Source organism: Solea senegalensis, linkage group LG14, assembly GCF_019176455.1.
Source record: "Solea senegalensis isolate Sse05_10M linkage group LG14, IFAPA_SoseM_1, whole genome shotgun sequence".
Classification (NCBI taxonomy): Eukaryota; Metazoa; Chordata; class Actinopteri; order Pleuronectiformes; family Soleidae; genus Solea; species Solea senegalensis.
In genome coordinates, this window is record NC_058034.1 from 12,261,670 (window position 1) to 12,281,184 (window position 19,515).

Below are 19,515 nucleotides of genomic sequence, written 5' to 3' on the forward strand. Positions count from 1 at the left end.
AAACCATTTTTTTTGTATCTTGTTTTGAAATCCAGTTTGTGAGAGAATCTTCTGTGTTGTATCTCACGTCTTTTGTGTCAGATTGTGGTCGATGAATAATAAAATACCTGGAAATGCAGAACAAATTGTAGACACAGCTATACAAATGTTTAACCAGTAATACAAAAGAACTTTGAAAACGTCTAATGTTACATTAAAATACAATTGTGCATTATCGTTTGAGAATTGATACTTGGGAAAGCTGAAAATAAGTAATCTTAACCCTTAAGAGTTCCTGAAAAGCTGACTAATTTGTTCCTAGCGGCAGAAAATGTCACCTTCCCAAAAATGGCTGGAAAAATAATGTACATACGTTTTTTTTTTCCACTTTAAATGAGTCAATCTTGTAAAACTACTTCAGCCTGAAATATACATATCAAATATTAATTATATTTTTGAGATTTTAACCCTTTAAAGGCCAGTATCTTTACTCAACACCACTTAAAAAATAAGAAAACAAATACGATAATTTCCATAAAATACATTAGGTGCTGAAATGGATCAATGATTGGCAGAAACATTGATTTTGATGCATTGTTGTTGTTTCTTGCAGTGTTTAAAAACAAACAAAAAAAACCAACTGACTAATTCATAAACATACTGACATTTTATGCCGCTAGGAACCAAAGAGTAAGCTTTTTGCGTAGTCTAGCCATTTTAGGCTCAGTTAAGGAACTGAGACTCACAGTTCTAAAGTTTACCAAAAATGAATATCCAGCTAATTTGAGCTATATTCATTCAACTCAGCCAAAATGGCTTAACAATAAAACACAGAATGGCAGAAGATGTCCCTATAGGAACTCTTAAGGGTTAAAGAAGATGCCCCACCAGTAGTTAATCTTTCATTCTCCAAATCAGGCATGGGTGTGGTCACAGTAATCCTGACACAGAGCAGACCAGATCATGACTCAAGTGGAAAAATGTGAAGGTGTATGAGTTCACGATATGACGACAGCAGATTAATGACCAAGCCAAAAATAACCGTGTCAAAGGTAGAAAAACATGCATTTTAAACCCCCGGTGTACACTTCCTACATCGTCACAATTTGGGAGAAATGTGTTTTAATGTTGATTAGGACACACACTACACTGTAGCAGGACACATGTCTGCTTCGTGTTGGTTGTGCTCAGATAATTTTCACCGTCTTCATCTGTCTGTGACTCCTCTCCTCCCACACTCCTGTTTCTCTCTCCACCATCTTCCCCTCACCTCTCGCTGTCATGCATGGACACACACGCTGCAACACTACTGTAAACTTAGGATTACAGGATTTATGAGTTGTCTGTAAAATGCGGCATTAACCTTGTTTTTTTTTTTGCTGTGTGTATATGCAGTGGACAGAGGGAGGAAAGTGGTACTAGTCTATACCAGCCCCGACAGATTGCTGCCTTGTGCATTGTGCCTTCACTTTGCTGTCTATCATCAAACCCAACAATGGTTAACTGTGTGACCCCCGTCTCAAGGCGAGAGAGGCCTGTTTGTGTGTGTGTGTGTATGTGCAGACAGATAAAGAGGCGTGACTCTCACACACACACCACACACACGCACACACAAATGAGACTCAGTGCAGGACCTGTTCTGAGTTTCTTCTCTGACACTATGTGAGGATTTTTTTTCTCTTGAAATCTCTGGTAACATTTACATTTCACATCAAATGATTTGTCACACTGCATCTCATAAGTGTCAATGATGATTTCTCTAACAGAAATAACGTTGGGTTTTTGGGGTTTTTTGCATTTAACAGTCAGTTTTCTAACACCTTACCTGGAAGCAAGACTCAATGCCAACAGTTCCATTCCATGAAAGATGATTAAGCATATTGACAACCCACTTCAAACTTTTGCAAGCACACTGAAATTCAATGACTGTCTATGTTGATGTAATGGATTTTTTTTTTCGCTCCTTCTCTGCCTCACAGAGAATAATAAGTACTCACTATGCGACTGTCATCTCCGACTGCAGAATCAGGATTAAAATAATGAATAATAATCATTGTGAGAGAGCTCTACTGGGATTCTTCAACTGAAATAAAATAAGCGTATAAAAATGTTTATTTCACAGACGTGAAGTTACTCTTTGGTAAATGTCTCGTCTTTCTTGGTTGCTAACATTCTTATCGCTGCATTAATGGACTTTTATTCAGCAGGAGGCAGAAAGAAGAGCCATGTGTGGAACCGAAGCGTCATCTACAACTAGCTTTTTTGTTGTTTTGGGTCATTTGCTTTCACCTGCAGGTAAGACAGTTCCATGCCATTTCCTTTTGTTTTAAACATTGCAAGAAAGCCCTAAAGACATCTCCAACATCTATTTTCTCTTACATTGCTTTAAAAAAAAAAAAAGGAAAAAAAACAAGAACTGATGGCCACAGTTTTTGGGGGTTCCACGGGCCCTTTGCACAGCAGCCATTTTGACACATTTTAGCAGTAAAATCACCGGTGTTACTGACGGCATTAACAACAGTGTGACAGTAAACCAGTATGCACCCCAAAACTAAGTTACAGCCCTGGAATTTGGAATTCAACGGCCACTTCCTGTTTCATTTAGCTTCATGTGACCTCACTTCCTGCCCCCGCCCTGATTACCTGCTCTGCTCTAATTTGTTTCACCTGTGTTCAATCACCTCTCCACCTGATGAAAGACTCTCTCAACATTGTCACTATAGTTCCTAGTGTCAGAGTTTCTCCTCTTGTTCTCCTGCTATATTCGATTTTTGGACTTTTTTTCCCTTTAGCCACATGATCCTGTATCTTTGCCTGTCACTCAGCCTCTCCTGTGCGCCGAATGATAGCCTCTGTAACAGTCACTCTGTAAGCCTGTGACTGTGAGTCATGCATTTGAGTCCATAGTTGTCATTTTGGGCTTTGGGAGGTCAAACAAGAAACTGTGAATACGTGTGAGAGTGGACTACATTCATCATATCATACAGTGCAGCATTTCTGCTCATCTGAAGAATGTAAGTACAGCATTCACCCTCTCTTTATTCTTTTGTTTTAATTCCCCTCAAGCCCCTGAGAAAAACACACTTAATTGAGCAAACTTCTTGAAAAGGTTAAGTGACTGCTTCATCAAATTCAACCAAATTGTCTGTTTAATAGGTGATGCACATTCGGTTTATCTGAGCTTATCGTCCACAGGGATTCGTGATAAAATGACATCCAAAGCATAAAAAAACAGATGAGTCAGCATAAACCCCAAAGTCTGAATAAAGCACGACTCATGCATCGAGCGTCCACTTTACATTACACAAAGTCAATTGATTCAGTTTAATATAAAACAATATAGAAGAACACAAGGTGCTACATAAATACTGTGTGGATGGACAATTTAAAAAAAAACAAACAAACACCCAAATATTCCATATTTATTCATACAGTCTAAAGTGCTTTGTTATTATAATTCTCCAACAACCACGTTTTGATTCAGCCCAATATTGCAATGAAGTTTTTGACATGTCTGTCTCAAAACACCAGTCTCGCTGCATGGAGTTTAAGGACACAATCATTATCAACTGAGTAGATGAAAGTAATTTAAACTAAATGAGGTTTAACCCACGTTAAATCTCGCCTATTGTCGAGGTTCGGTTTTTATCCGCGGTCACATTGTCGGCTGTAAATTTGCATACGTTCATGTGAACATACACAAGGTGAGGATGGTATAAGCAATACAAATTAGGAAACTTTACATTAGTTTACCCATATATTACATGTTTTTGTGGTTACTATTTACATTTTCACGTGGTTCTTTATACCCATGACACTTCTACGATGAGAGAAGCAAGTGCGGTCCAATGTATGGTCAGGGATAAACATTTATAATAGATAAATTATTCACATTTTGTTTATACAATACATAAGATTATTTCAGGAGTCACATGGAACCATGGCATGTTATGCTAACATGATCGGTGTATTTAATTCCATACTGGTGAAACTAACAGCGACCAGCATTAAAAATATGTGCTTTTCATTTAAAAAATAACATACAAATCCACAGCTCTTCTCGTCGGTGACGTGCCTCGGTCCTGCTGCCACAGGCAGCATCGCTTTTAGTCTCATGTGGTCCTCGTGGTGTATTAATTACAGAATGTTAATTGATTTTAACTTTGAAATCCCTCTCGCTTGTAAACCGCTCATGTGAATTGAGATTGTGAGCATCACACTATAGTTAATCCGTTCTTTGTCGTTGTGCTACTCTTCAGTCTTTTCATTCTGCAGCTGTAATCTGGGAGCTATTAATAACATCTGCAAACTCTCACAGGTTTTTGTTTTTTTTATCTCATACACACACTGAGGTGGTGAAAAGATGAAACATGTAGAGTGTTTGAATTATGATGGAGTATTAGGGCCACACAAAAAAATATTTGAGAGAAAACAATTCTGTGGGAAAAAAAAGAAGTCAGAATTCTGAGATTAAAGAAAAAGTCAGAATTCTGAGATTCAAGTCAGAATTCTGAGATTCAAGTCAGAATTCTGAGATTAAAGAAAAAGTCGCCCGAGTTCTGAGATTAAAATTAGAATTCTGAGAAAAAAATTGTGTTTTTTTTTTTCCTTCTTTCAATTTTTTTTTCTACATGTGTCCCTAAAACTCTAACATAAGTCATGGCTGTGATTAATTTAACACGAGCATGAGGCAAACATACACAGTCTTAATCTGGTTACGTCTCATATGAGATTAGCCAGACTGGACGTAGTCTCTCTGCGAGCCTGGTGCTCCATGCGCCCGGAAACGGTGAAAATATTCCAAACCCGGTCCACCAACCGCCGTCCGTGTCTCGTTCTCTCCAGCAGGATAATCACAACGGAGTAAATCCCGACACCCACGACTGCGGCCCCCCCTCCTGCCAGCAAAACCACTCCAGAGATGTACATGTCATTAAGGGCTTGACCGGGCTTGGGCATGTGGTTAGCCAGGGCCAGATGCAGCAGGACCCCTCCACAAATTAACAGCGACAGGCCAGTAATGAAAACCACAAGGAGGTCGGATAAACCGCCGCTTTTTAGCATGTCAATTCGCTGCCGGCTCCGAATGCAGTTCATGTCCTGCACGGCCGAGCTCAGCAGCTGTTTGAGCAGGACTCCCAGGGCGAGCAGGCAGAGGGCCGTGCCCACGCCCAGCCGCCATTCACTCGAGACACTCGTGGTGGTGGAGAGAAGTCCAACTCCGCCCAGCCCACAGCCCAGGATGAGAAGCACAGACACACAGTAGCAGAGCAGGGACTTCCCGGGATCCCTGAACCACCACAGCTCCACCTGCTCCTCCAGGATGCTGTGCTGAATCTGAGCTGGGTTTGCCGGTTCATTTAAACCCAGTTCAGGGACACTGTTCTCTCTCACGGGGGGAAAGTGATGCAGTTCAGGCATTTTAATGCCACTCCCAGCCTGCTGAGTAGAGAAGCCGCCACCACGTCATCCAGTCAGTAATCTTTTTAAGTTCTTAGACTTCCACCAGCGTGTACGGATCAGCCCTAAACTCCAGATGTTTTGGGAAGCTGCTCCATATAAGAGAAGTGTGGGTCGTCCAGGGTACAGAGTTTATCCGTCCTGGTTCTACGGCAGATAAATCAGTTCAGGGTCTGTGCTCCTTTTTGAATGAAACCGCTGATCAGCATCCAAAGCAAAGAATCCAAACGTGCAAACTTTCCAGTTTGGTTTTGCAGAGTGGCAGCAGTTATCTGGAAGAGAAGACAGATGATGTAACAGGGTTTGTACATGCCAAGTTTATTTGCCCGCAGCGACTTTGCTGGTTCAAAAGAGATTTGTCTGAGGGAACTCAATAAGCAGGAAATAGAAAGTCATTTATGTGATATATTTGTAATTATGCTTTCATAAGTGGGTTTTTTCCCACTTTAAAACAGAATGAGCACTGGAGAGGCACACTGAACCTTTAAGAAATGTAACAAGATGGTGTAGTGCATTTCATGGTACTAAATTGGTAATAATTTATAAGCTATTTGTGCTATTTATTAGCTATCAGAAACTGTTAACCGAGCCAGTTTCACTCTCAAGCTCCGTCACTTCAAGTTCCATGTGTTAACCTTTAACTTGCTTTGTTGGGACCATTAAAATGACGACAGACAAGAAGCAAACAAAAGTAACAACATGGAATAAAAAGTATAGTCATGGTCATATAAGATTAAAATAAATAAAGCAATTGGTTTACAGGGAAGACGATAACTGCCAATGTCAAGAGTCAGGATATGGTTAAGACGGAAAAGGAAATAAATAAATGCCAGTCTGTAAAAAAAAAAAAAAAAAAACATGTTGAAAGATTGTGAAGTCAAATAGTATTTGGCTAGTGATGTAGAACTGCAGAAGGCTTTTTGTGTAAGTGCACAAGAAAAGCAAAATATCAAGTCTGTTTACCACTTTACGACATAAATGAAAAGCAGCAGTTCCTGTAGATGGACTGTTTCATGGCTTCATGTTTACTTCTTGCACTAAGTTGAGGAATGTTACGCTTTCGTCAGTCCACACGTTCCTCCTGTTTTTGCTGAATCTGTTTCCATTGCACTAATTCACATTTATCTTTAATCAATCAGCCAATTGTATAATACTGTGTGGAATTTCAAGATTTTGTCTAATTGATTCATTTTTTTCATTCAGCTTTTTTTTTTTAATGTGCAAATGGAAAATGCACATAAAAACAGGCTGGGTGGAAACACACGTGAGGCAGTAACAATGTGTCATTCAGCTCTGGTTCGTCTTTAAAATTCCAACTTTGTTTGCAGAAGCTGGGGTATAAAAATCCATCAAATTAAAGTTGTGAGTGGAATAGACACACGCACACACACACACGCACACAAAAATTCAGTTTTGACCGTGTAAAAAAAAAAAAAAGTTTGTGTGCTGACACTGGCAACCTTTTTCTATCTTTCATTATCACTATACTAATGAGTTTCCACTGCAGAGGCGAGTGGATGAAATAAAACAAGCATCAGCTGCCGATAGAATAAATAATGCCCATCCCCACACACACACACACACACCCACAATCAAACAGCCACTGTGCAAATGTAAATTTTCTCCCACTCTTTTCACTTTAACACACCCACAGTAGTTCACTTGATGAATTCTCCCATTTCAACTGTCCACTACCTTGAGCTCAGTTCATTTTTTTTTTGTAACCTCGTGTGTGTGTGTGTGTGTACATTGGCTACATGTTCTGCCACATATGAGCCAGAGGCTAATTATAGCCGGTAAATTCACTTTAATTCCCCATCGTCTCCTCATTCTTTTCCCTTACATCAGCATATTGACTCTCTACTGTAGTTTGTAACCTCATCACACCCCCATAACACGAGCATGTAAACATAAACTGCATATACACACAAACACAGTCACACACAAACAATCATCCTCAAGGTTATGGCTGTTGACAGCTTGTCTTTAAAAACCTGTCAGCGGCTTTATTTCTATCAAAATCAGCAGTGCGTGGCACAAGCCCACACACACACACACACACACACCGACACAAGCTGACAGGATTCACAGCTTGTCCACACTGGGTGGAAGGATTCTGCGAACACAAACACTGTTTGGTATAATGAAATGTGTCACAGTGAGCAAGTATTGCGTGGTTTCACATGTAGTCCCAGAGATCGTCGTGTTTCTAACTCGCAGCAACCTCCTAGAAATCATTTAAAAAAACAACAACTTTTTTTAAAAAAAACCAGTAACGGAAATGTGTTTGAACTAAACGCGAGGTGACATTTTGTGTCCGTGTGCGCAGGGCGTCGTGTGTCGAGTGCAGAGCATTATCACCATGACATGGAAAAGATATGAGGTGCATGCACAAGGTGTGAAAAGAAGAGTGAGGTAATTACAGCAGGAGGAGGAGGAGGAGGGGTGTTTATTGGCAACATGCTGTTCTGGAAGCTTTTCACATTCTGTCTCTGATGGATGATTGTGTGTGTGTGTTTCTAGAGTGAACACTTTAAATAAGGCCAACTAAAAGGTGAAGCTCATGGTAGCACATGTGTGTTTACTCACTAATGAGGCAGGTTTTGTGTGTGTGTGTGTTGAGTCACTAATTAATCCCAGCTGGTCTGAGCACAGTGTCACTGACAGGTAGTGCTACAGAAATAGCACAATAATTTAGTTGTGTATCCGTGTGTGTGTGTGTCTGAGGCTGAACACCAAAGGTGATAAAAAACATAAAAGATCATCTTCATACAGCGTCCGACCGCACAGTCAGAGATCATCGTCTGATTTAGACGGCGGCGCGTCGTAAAGCGTGACAGGGAAACAACTGGGTGATAAAGGGAAGAGACGAAGGCATTCAACAAAGATCATGAGATGAAATCGAACCTTTAATGACTCCAGTACATCTTTGTTGTGCTCCACTCACACACACACACAGACAGAGAGAGGGAGAGAACTGACGGACTGCGTCTGCCTTTCCTCTTCTATCACTTACATGACCTCTGGACTCCATATCAGTCGTGTCATACCAGGCTCATAAATATCTTTACGAAAGCACTGACTCACTGCTTGCTGACTCTGCCCCGGCCTCTTCTTAAGTAAAAGAAAACAGGTTACGGAAGGCTCGCAAACAACCCGTTTCAGAAACGGTAGCATCACATGCAGTGAACGTGCATGATCCTCGTTAATTAAACCTCTTGGTCTGTCACACCTGTGCACCAGGAACCTTCACGATCCTACTCTATGTTACGTTACATTACATGTCATTTAGCAGCGATTTATTTATCCAAAGCAACTTACAATAAGTACGTCACAGCTCATGACGAATCTTCACGCCACAGCTGTGAAGTTTCACACTTCTCCCACCCTCTGTGCATATTACTTAAAGATGGATGCTCACATAATATATAATATACCTGACAGTGAAAACAAGTGAAAACTGCATTACTGATGATCCACTGTATCCCCTTTCTTTACTCCAGTTGGGGGATTCAGAATTCAACTTATATACAGTATATATATGTCTATACATGTATATACGTGTGTGTGTGTGTATATATATATGTGTGTGTGTGTGTGTATGTATATGTATATTTATTTTTTAGATAACTTTTTTTCTCAAACAGGGTGCTTGTAAGTGACAGGAATGTTTAAGCGTGTCCGGGACGCATTGAAAACTTAAATGAGACGCTGACAGTCCAGACATTCATTGTTATGCTAATGCGCCCTGAGTAATGAAGAGAAATCACAAAGATAATTGTAAACCTTGGACACACTCTGTAATTTTCTCTCTCTCTTTGTGTCTGCGTCTCTGCCTCCTCCAAGTTTTCAGTCTGCAAGGTCAAGAGAGAGGAGCTGTGGCTGTGTGCAGAGTTAAAAAGCATGCACGCACACACACACTATACTGCACTCCAATTACCTGGGAAGCTCTGGGACAACGGTATTCCCCCCTCTGTTATGTTGGCCCACTGAATTCATTTCTCCAGCCATTAGTGTCTCGTTTTATTGTCGATGCACGGCTCCTTTTAAAAACTGGTTGTCTGTCATATGTTGATCAGCGTGCCGGTCAGCAGAGCCGGGTTAGAAATCTCGCTTCTCGCGACCCTTGCAAAGATTTAGTTTGACCGGTCGGCAGAGGTGCGGTGAATACGACAACAGCTCAGACGTGTGTACACACGCATGCACGGTCGAGGGCAACTTTGTCTCGGGTCCCATATGTATTTTGTGTTTTACTTTGAGCGCAAGGCTTTTTGTGCTTTGTTTAGAAGAGGAAAGCACGGGCGAGGAAAAGCAGACTGCCTACTCTTATTGCATGTTAAAAGGGCAATATCTTTGACAGCACCTGCAGTTTTTATTGCTGTAATTCATTTAGATCACCGCGGAGGGGATAAAATGCGACTTTTGTGGCGTTCAGATAAAAACCTCAGCAACATTAGAATGTGGCGGCAGGTTTTTTTTCTCGTCAGCAATTTTTAGAGCTGCGGTCTTTTGCCTCCCTGTAGCTTTCAAATGTTTTACTGTATTTAGAATTTTGTCAATGGATAAAGATCCCGGGCCTGCCGCTGACTTCCCTGCTGTGCCATGGGAGAGACTGTGATGAAAGAGCAATACTCTCTTCTCTCTTCCTGACTGCTCTCAATGACATTCACCCGCTTCTCCTGTAGTCAGACGTTGGTTCTTTTTTATGTCCCCAAGGGCAAGGAGAGGGGTCAGGGTCGGCTCCATCTGTCTATGTGAATGGCGTTGGTGCCAAGCGCCACGGGGACTGGAGGGAGAGGAAAGAAGGCTTGTGTGGTGTGGGGAGTGTGACGGATGTTTCTGAGCTGTCATCTGGGACTCTGAATGGGACAGAGGCTGAAGCAAGACTTGGAAAGAGGGAAGTGGCTGGAGACTGGAATAGGGATACAGGGGTTTGAGGAGCAGGATGGAGGGAAGGGCTTTGGGTAAGGTTGTGCTAAGCCTTCACTGCTGTTCTTTGGTTTTGGTGGCTTGCAAAGAAAAAGAAATAGCTGAATAGGTCTTTATACAGACAAGCTGGATCTTTCTTTTTGTTGTCTACAGTCACAGAGGACCGCTGATGCACCCAGAGAGCCTCACTGTGTTGTCACTGTCCTCGGTCTGACATCCCAAGAAAAACCTCAGAGCCTAAATGAGACAAGGCAGACCTTTACATCACCTGCACATATTGTCTTGTAAATTCCCCACACAGCGGCTCACGCGAGCGTTAGTATTTCTGTAATTCTTCCCTGCTTTTGTTCTGCCAGTGTATTTCATCTTGTGCAGCTCATCTTTAAAGCTCACACCTCAGACTCGCACTCGCATCTCTAGAAAGTGTTGTGTGATTATCGTCCTGATTTACAAGCTTAATCAAAGTCAGCCACATGAATAAGGGAGGGGGCGCACAGATGTGGCCCTTGAACTAGAATCATTCAGATGCTGCAGACATAACCTCTTTCCTCCATAAACAGTGATCTCATTTTAGTCACCACCGTACCAGGACTCTCGAAACACAATTGGAAGTAGATTTGTGATTGGTCCTATGGTCCTCCACTTTATTCTACAATTAAATACAAAGCGTTGTCCCGTGCAGACCTGGTATCACATGTCGACGGCTCTAAGTACAGATGTGAACTCACCAACTCCACAAATCTGATCACAAAACCACCTCCTGTAACCCGCTGCAACTCCACAGTGTACTTACAGCAGTGTGACGAGTGCGGTGTTCTCTACCTGTCATTCATGCAGACACAGTCAAAACACATTTTGGCCTCGTGAATAGAGGCAATGTCCGTGTGTATTTGCATGCAGTGAGGGAAGTGAAATCCGATCACAGGTCATTTTCTTCTGCTTGTTTTAAGATTTGGGCAACGCGGTTGGTGTATCGCGCCGTGCCAATCTCAGTTGAGAAGATGGATGGATGTTGCCACCAATGAAGTCATCCAATGCCAAGTGTGGACATTAGTACTTGTCCACTTGTGATCAGATTTCAGAGGACAGATGTTATTATCAGGTCTGAATGGGGCCTATAACTTATTGCAAAGACAGAAAATTAACCATAATAATACTGAAGACCCCCTGACTTTGTTCTAGGACTGCCATCAGATTGAAATTGTGTTTTTGAGTGAGGAGTCCAGATAACTGTGATGACCACAACTTTGTCTAGATCAATCATGTTCTCCTCAGGAGGAATTGTACTCCTTTGATAATCCTCTGAATTTGACACAGTGAGGTTTTTTTTTTTTTACATTGAAATCCAAGCTAATGCTTCCCCATCACTGAAGGGGTCAACTAGGTCAAGATTTGACCTGCATCAGCACAGTCATTGTGAGCGTGTTAGCATTTTCCATGCAAGCTCAGTTGTTGACTCTTATTGTTCACAGCCATTGGAACCTCTGGAGAATTAAACTGACCCTTCCCTTTATGTTTCCTCTCTGGTTCCTTGCAGATGGTTTAATCCCACCATCGCCGTCTGAGCTCATTTCTCACCCCCAACCTGCACGATCAACCAAACCTGGCCCCCTGACAACTTCTCCGCATACAGGTACAGACTCTCATCTCTATCTGTCTTCCTATCTACACTTTTTATATATATATATATATCCCCTGTCCTTCACACATTACTTACTCCTCCCTTCTCCTCTTCTCCCCTGTCTCACCATCGACGCTTCTCATTTCTCCCGTCTGCTTTTGTGCTCTGGCATTTTGGTGTTAGGGAAGAGAGATGTTTGCACAGGATGTGGGTATTAATTGTCTTTAGCAAAGATCCCCCCCGCCCCCAGGTCCATGTAAAAGAGACTGAACCTGACACGAAACCCCTGCAGCATGCATGCTTCTACATGCATATACATTGTGCGACACCGGTGTGTACATTATTTCCTCAGTGGAATGTTATTACCCTCTCATTCAGCCATTCCTGTTATTTCCCAGCTCTGAAAATACACCTATGCATCAGCCTCTGTAAAATGCACATAGCACACATAAACACACATTATCATGTCCAGGTAATCAATGCATGATACACAACAGTGACCAGAAACTTTTTCAGTAATCTAATATGACATAATGCAAATTCCCCCTCTCTTAAAATAGAGCATCCTCCTCTCAGTGGTGATGCATTCTGCCGCTGACAACAGTGTAACCCAGCTCAGTCTAGTTCAGCCTCGTACAGACTGTGGAGCCTACAGTATATAAGCCACTCTTCGATTCCCCCCAAAATGTGCCTCTTTCTTGGATGCTTAGCCCAATTCCAAATAGAATATCCCTGCTTATCAAAAGCTCTTCATTACAAATAACAAAAGTACAGACACTATTTTCCCTCTTTTGAAAACTGGAGGGAAAAGAAGTGAATGACAGGCGAGATGAGGAGTCACTGTGGTAACGCCCGAGTCCCCCTGCATTGAAGGAGTGACTGTTGATTAGAAAAATAAAAAAAGCAAAACCTGTGAGCAGGCTGAGGGTTTTCTTTGCTGTGCACAGCTGCAATAATAAAACACTAATGAAATCACCAATTAACATGCTGCTCCCCTTCTACAGTACTTCACTCCTGCTGACGACGGAAAATAGGCTACCTTTTCGTTTTTTTGTTCCAGTCTTTGTTTTTAACTAGCTCTCTCCTTTTTGAGGTTCAGAGGTGACATCCAGCATATTCTAATTTGATTTGGGCTGACTAGTGGTAATGACTGTGGTGAATGAGATGACTGGCTCAGTATGTGGCTGTCTCTGTGAGCTGACACATCTATTGCAGCAGCACTTCAGGCAGACGGATCTGGTGTTTGTCTTTTCTTTTGCTATTGAAACGATATATGCACTCACAGTCGTGTTCCACTGACTGGACCACAACGGGACCAGCCCTATAAGGGATGAGCCCAAACCATATTCGGTATTTGTGCGATGCTGGTCAAAATTGGATTGGCTATCGGAAAAAGAAATATAATATAAATACTTAACGAAGCACAGCAATAAAAGAGGATTGCAGATGTCTCCAGTGATCATGTGAGAGGGCATGTTTTTAAAAGAAAACAGATGAGTGTCATTTTGTACTAACACAATCGCTAGGTACTCAAGGTTATGATCTCAAGGTTATAAACATTGTATTGAACCATCCTAAAGTCCTACTAACATGACGATCATATCGTTTAACATGAAGTGGAATTAATAGCTTCAATTACGGCATCAAGGGGCATTTACTGGCATTACAGTTGCGCCTCGCTTGTGTTCGCGAACACACGTTGCATATCGCAGACCCTGGTCTACTCGCGTGTCAGGGTCCCGTAGTATGCCACTTCACCATCGCTTTCCTATACCAAAGAAGAAGCGAAAGCTGCTACAGCTTCCTGTGACACGTCTGGTTTGAGCGTCTCACGCGCAGCCTACGTGTTGCATGTTGATGACGCAGTTACATGCTTATGGTGCCTGTTGGTTATAGTATACCAGGGCCTTTAGGCTGATTTAATACTTTCTGTGTATTTACACAGGTTTGCTCAGGTCCGTGTTATGTACATGAGATCATCAGCCCGTGAGCACAGTGGCCCCTACATATTATTGTTTTGGTCTCTTGTTGGAATGGAAAGTGAAACGGAGTAAAAATTCTGTCCAAACCCGACCAAGCCTGAGTGAATATTGACCGTACCTGGTCCAAACCCGATAGACATCCCATAATTTTCGTCCTATCCCGCCCTGAACCTGATATGTTTTTTTTTGTTTTTGGAGTCAGACACAGTCAGAGTAAACTGAAGCTACACCTTACGCGTTATCAGCAGCATTTATGAGTATAATAAAATTTCAACGACCATCCTTTGTCATCTCTTGTTGAATTTTAACAGCTGATAACTATTTACATAATAAGTCGTTGTGGAGGAAAAGGACAAACATCCACCATGGATGTGTTGCATTCACTGACCTGTAAATACTAAAATCTGGTTCTAAACAGAAACATGAGGTCACTAATTTTTTGTCGTTATACATCTGTTTAGTAAATTTCAATTATAAATTTAAAAAAAAACAGATTTTACTCTATGTTTAACTAACATAACCTAAAATGACCATGTCTTGGTTTCCTGGTTGGGACACAAGGTCAACCTAGAATGTTGTAGGAACGCACAATAACCCTGTTCTTCTCGTTCAGTTGACTTGAAAGTGACTGCTGGTTAATATGTTTCACTCACTATTACATTTTTGTTTGGCTGTCTAACAAGAAACTAACAAAAATGGATATATGAGCAGTAACTCAGCAGACTGACTTCACAAAATTGCACTATTACACTTTACATTGGAAGCAGTTGATTTCTCAGTTTTCCATTTTAACCACAAACGCTTGCAGCCAAGGGTTTTGGCCTTCATATCATTTTAATTCGCTCTGTTGCCAGTTATCTTCACCGTCACCCAGCACAAAGACTGGAAACGCTGAGAAAAAGGCAAAACAAAATCTGCATAAGCAACACATCATGTCTTTTGTTTTAGACTGAGACGTAAAAAGTTATAATTTACATTTTTATGAGGCGAGATCAATAACCTCCTGTTGGCAACCAATCTGTTCATGCAGATATCTGCAAAAACAAATAACTTTCCCATCCTCCTACATTGTACTTCTTGTAGCCTGATGGTAATCAAGATCGTCAACATGGTAAACATACTGGTAAACACAGTCAATGCAAAGATGCGAGTTGAAACTGACAAATCAAGTGACCTTCAAACACTTGGTTCAGTTAAAACATTACAACACGAATGAAAGCCTTTCTGTACTGTACTTCAATAACGCATTCCCCTCCTCGCCTGAGGGTGGCGCTGCATCAAGAATCGAGGGCAGGGGAGCTTCTGTTTGTGCCACATAAGAACAAAACGTGGCGCTGCGGCCCGAACATACTGGTCAGCCTCAGGTGCTCCCATGCAGCTAGACTGCCTGCTCGGCGTATCTGTTGTTTGTCCCCTACTGTTGCTTTCATCCAGTGCTTTGTGTTGACTCGAGGCTCTTTCCTAATGAGGTCTATCACATGTTGTTTTCAGCGTTTGATGCCTTCTTAAAAGATTTTTAGAGTTTTTTTTTTCCATAAACCAACAACAACAATGTGCTGCCTTAAATGTCCTGACATGATGATGGATTTTTGGTCAACAGACTATAGTTACATCAGATTTGTATGAGCAGTATGGGGGGCGGGGGGTCAGGCCAGGCCCGGACGGTGGATAATCCGGTCCAGTCCCAGTAACAAACGCAGCATCCCTTCCCCTCTATATGTTGTTTATGGATTTTCCACAATGCAGCTCAACTGACCTCTGCCTATATGACAGTAACCCCATGAATTGATGATCTACAGTGCAAGTGAGGTCATCGTCGTTACAGTATCTGCAATTGTGGGCCATCCCAGAGGTGCAAGGGTCAGGGTGAGATACAACGTTAACCTGTTTTACTTCCCTGTTGTCATTGGAAACAAATAGCAGCTTGTTCTTTTTGGGGAGGAAGCAGAATCCCGTAATTTACAGCGTGTTCATTCGCAATGATTTAATATTCAGTTACAGGTACAGGTGCGTTTTCAGAGTTTGTGCTCTGCCTTGGAAACTCTATTCATATTTGTCCTAGTGGAGCAACAAAGGCTGCCTTTCAGTTTTGGCAGATGACTTTGGAGAGCGTTAAGGAGCGTGGTATCCGGTCACACAGAGCAATCGTTCTGTGAACGATTTTAACAACGTTTACTTTAGGGTAAAACATGTCACTGCAGCCTTACATTCCAGAGACAATGCAAACATATATAGAAGTTGAATAGGAACTCACTAAGTTACGATAGTAATATAGGCATGTTAATAATTCATTCTATTTGTTTTATTTAGCAGCACATTCTTTAATAATGCTGTGGAATGAGATGGAAATAATAGACGTGTGTTTGGTAAAGAAACTGTTTGATATTAATTATACAAAAAAAAAGTTAGAAGGGGTCAGTTACTGTCTCTGTGTGTGTGTGTGTGTGTGTGTGACGTGTTTATCAGAAGCCTCTTCTTACCTGGGCGCTCACTTCACATTAACGTGCTCCTCTCCCTCGTCTTTTTAATCTTCACTCCCAGCACGCGGTTACGTGAAGAGTGTCAGCGGCTCTAGTCGCTGTTTGCCTTCATGTCCTCGTCCTCTCCTCCGCGGTCATATGAGCAGGTTCATGGTGTGGAGCGATGTGATGGGAGCTGCTGTCAGTGCCCGGCTTCCTGCCTGTCCGCTGTGTGTGTGTGTGTGTGTGTGTGTGAGAGTGTGAGAGAGAGAGAGAGAGAGTGGAGCTGCTGTCTCTCTGCCTCCGCACGGGACGGACTTTCCTGGTTCTACTGCAGGTGTGGCCGCGCACGGAGGCAGGGACGTCGGTGGGAGGAGACAGAGAGTGTCGATCGACTCTCCGTGGGTCCCTCGTGGGCACAAAGTGAAGGTATGGTGACACACACGCGCAAGCACACACACACACACACGGTGTGACTGTGATATGAGCGCAGGCTGGTCGCTTGTCCAGAAGTGGTTTGTCCCGATGAAGGAAATACTGTGGACTGGCTCGTCAATAAATTCCACATTCATTATTGATGATTGATGCGAAATGAACATGGTCATAATTGATTACCACTGAGGTCAAAGCATCTGTTGAACTCATTATATTTGACAGCTTTGTGAGTCAGAGAGAGAAAGGTTGTTGTTGTTGTTGTTGTTGTTGTTTGACCTGACTCGTCATCAGGTCTGTATATGGAAGAGGATTCTTTTTTTTCTTTTTCTTTTTTGGAAATACAATTCTAAAAATAGAAAAGACAGAATTCTGTAATAAAAAAACCTTCTGTATTCTGACTTTAATCTCAAGTTCTGAGACAAAAAAATGTCGGAATTGAAAAACGACAGAAATCTGAGGAAAAGTCAGAATTCTGAAGAAAAGTTAGAATTGAAAAAGTAGTCAGAATTCAGACTTTTCCTCAGAATTCTGAAAAAAAAGAGTCAGATTTCAGACTTTGATCTCAAGTTCTCAGACACAAAATATCAGATTCTGACTTGGGGGGGAAAGAATCTCAGAAGTTTTTTCTTATACATTTGGCCCTAATCCTCTTCCGTGGGTCAGTTTGGTGGCTCCTCAGGAGCATGACTTTTTACACAGCAGGTGGATTTTGACCAGCTGTCATTATAGTGTAAATGTCAGTTTTTATAGTTCTCTTCATCTGTACTCTACAGTGTCCACACCTTTCTTTGTGTTTCAGATGAGACTCGGGTCTTTAAGTTATGATTTTTCTTCTTTTTCTTCTTATTATTATTATACGACCTATACCAGAGGTCAGCAACTGGCAGCCCGTTGGCCAAAAGTAGCCCACCATTGTTAATATCTGACCCAGTAGATTAATTGAACAAAAAAGGAAACAAATGAGTCAAAGAGCAGTTTTAAGACCTGAGAGTCTGTTTATTCTTTATACTTTTAAATCTGATGTTCATGCTGGTTCTTTTCTTTTGTTTCTTGACCTCACGAGGGAATGACCTTGAACGACATGCATTCTTCCTCAGAAACTGCAAGATATTTTTTACTTGCACATCACAATGAAAAGCAGATTCTTACAAAAAAATGTCTCCAGGAAAAATGACATGACTTAGCAGTTATTGCTTTTCTGTTGAGCTACTGATTAATAACTAAATATCAACAGCTCAGCAACATACAGGAAATCATCTGATGATGCTTCAAAATCTGGATGGTATTTATCATCTTCCTCATTTTGCGCAGACCTCCTTCTCCTCGCTTAACTCCAGGTTTGATATTTTCATTTTCTTCGGGGCGGCAATCCAAAATTAGATCAAGTGCTTCATTCACAGTTAGTCACTTGCAGATTGTGGTGCTACCACTGAGTGGCATGTGCAGACAGAGAAGTCTTATTTATAGACCAAAGCTACCGAGAAGTGATCCGTGGAGTCGTGTTGTTCGGATAGTATGTTACTGTATGTGTGCGAGAACTCTGTATGTTGCATTGTCTGCATTACTGAACTGTATGGATTTGTGTGGCTGATTATTCACGCTGTAAACCATCTCAACTTTTTAGAGGAAAAATGCCGTCACACTTAATCACTGCCTGTAATAAATAGCCTCCCCATGGCACCACACATTGATCATTGCATCTCTGACACAAAGGCCGTTATTGATTCATTTTATTTGGCTGCGTTAAAAGTAGCTCACATTGTTTTACCTCCTCTGTAGCACAGTGACACTCTATTACTACCAAGGTAAAAAAAATAACACAACAATAAACCTGTAGAATCACCACAGAGTATTAGGACCAAGAATATTCAATATTTCGAGAATAAAGTTGTAATATTATGTAAATAAACTCGTAACATTAAAGAAGTTATAATATTATGAGAATAAAGTTGTAATATTATGTAAATAAACTCATAACATTAAAGAAGTTATAATATTATGTGAATAAAGTTGTAATATTATGTAAATAAACTCGTAACATTAAAGAAGTAATAATATTATGAGAATAAAGTCGCAATACTGCGAGAATGAACTCGTATTATTAAAAAAGTGGTAACATAATGCGAATAAAGTCGTAAAATATGCAACTAAAGTTGTAATCTTACGAGTATAAAGACTTAACATAACAAGAATGAAGTCATAACATTATGAGAATAAAGTCTTAATGTTGCGAGAAAGTGGTAACGCGGAGTATTTTGTTATATTTTGGTTTGGGCTTTTCAAATAAGGAAATACTAATCTTTTGTCACATCAGCACCTCATTATCATTAGCATCAGGACTTTGAAAAGATTTGTATATTCGTATTTGTCGTGTAGAATACATTTAAAATGTCTTTTAAATTCAATAAACTCAGGATATATGACACTAATACAGGGCTCATAAATGCTTACTTAGTCTGATGATGAGAGTGATGTGCTGATCGTCTCGTAACCTACTTTTATTAATGTTTGTCTTTGACTTTTGTGACGACCCCTGCTGCTGCTATCAGAGGTGTGTGTGTGTGTGTGTGTGGATGACATCCCTGCTTTTCTATTTGTCTCCGAGGAACAAGGAGTTGATTGCAGCTTGATCTGGAGCACCTGTGCCATT

At 41.2% G+C, this 19,515-nt stretch overlaps 1 protein-coding gene across 1 annotated transcript; it reads right to left on the reverse strand.

Annotated features, from left to right (window-relative positions):
- Positions 1-4,607: 4,607 nt before the first annotated feature.
- On the reverse strand, positions 4,608-16,715 carry LOC122781315 (transmembrane protein 125). The gene is made up of 2 exons (XM_044044961.1): positions 16,452-16,715; positions 4,608-5,711 (listed from the first exon to the last, which is right to left on the reverse strand). Exon 2 carries the CDS (start codon positions 5,398-5,400, stop codon positions 4,702-4,704), a length of 699 nt encoding a protein of 232 aa, XP_043900896.1. The 5' UTR covers positions 5,401-5,711; positions 16,452-16,715; the 3' UTR covers positions 4,608-4,701.
- Between the last annotated feature and the right edge of the window lie 2,800 nt (positions 16,716-19,515).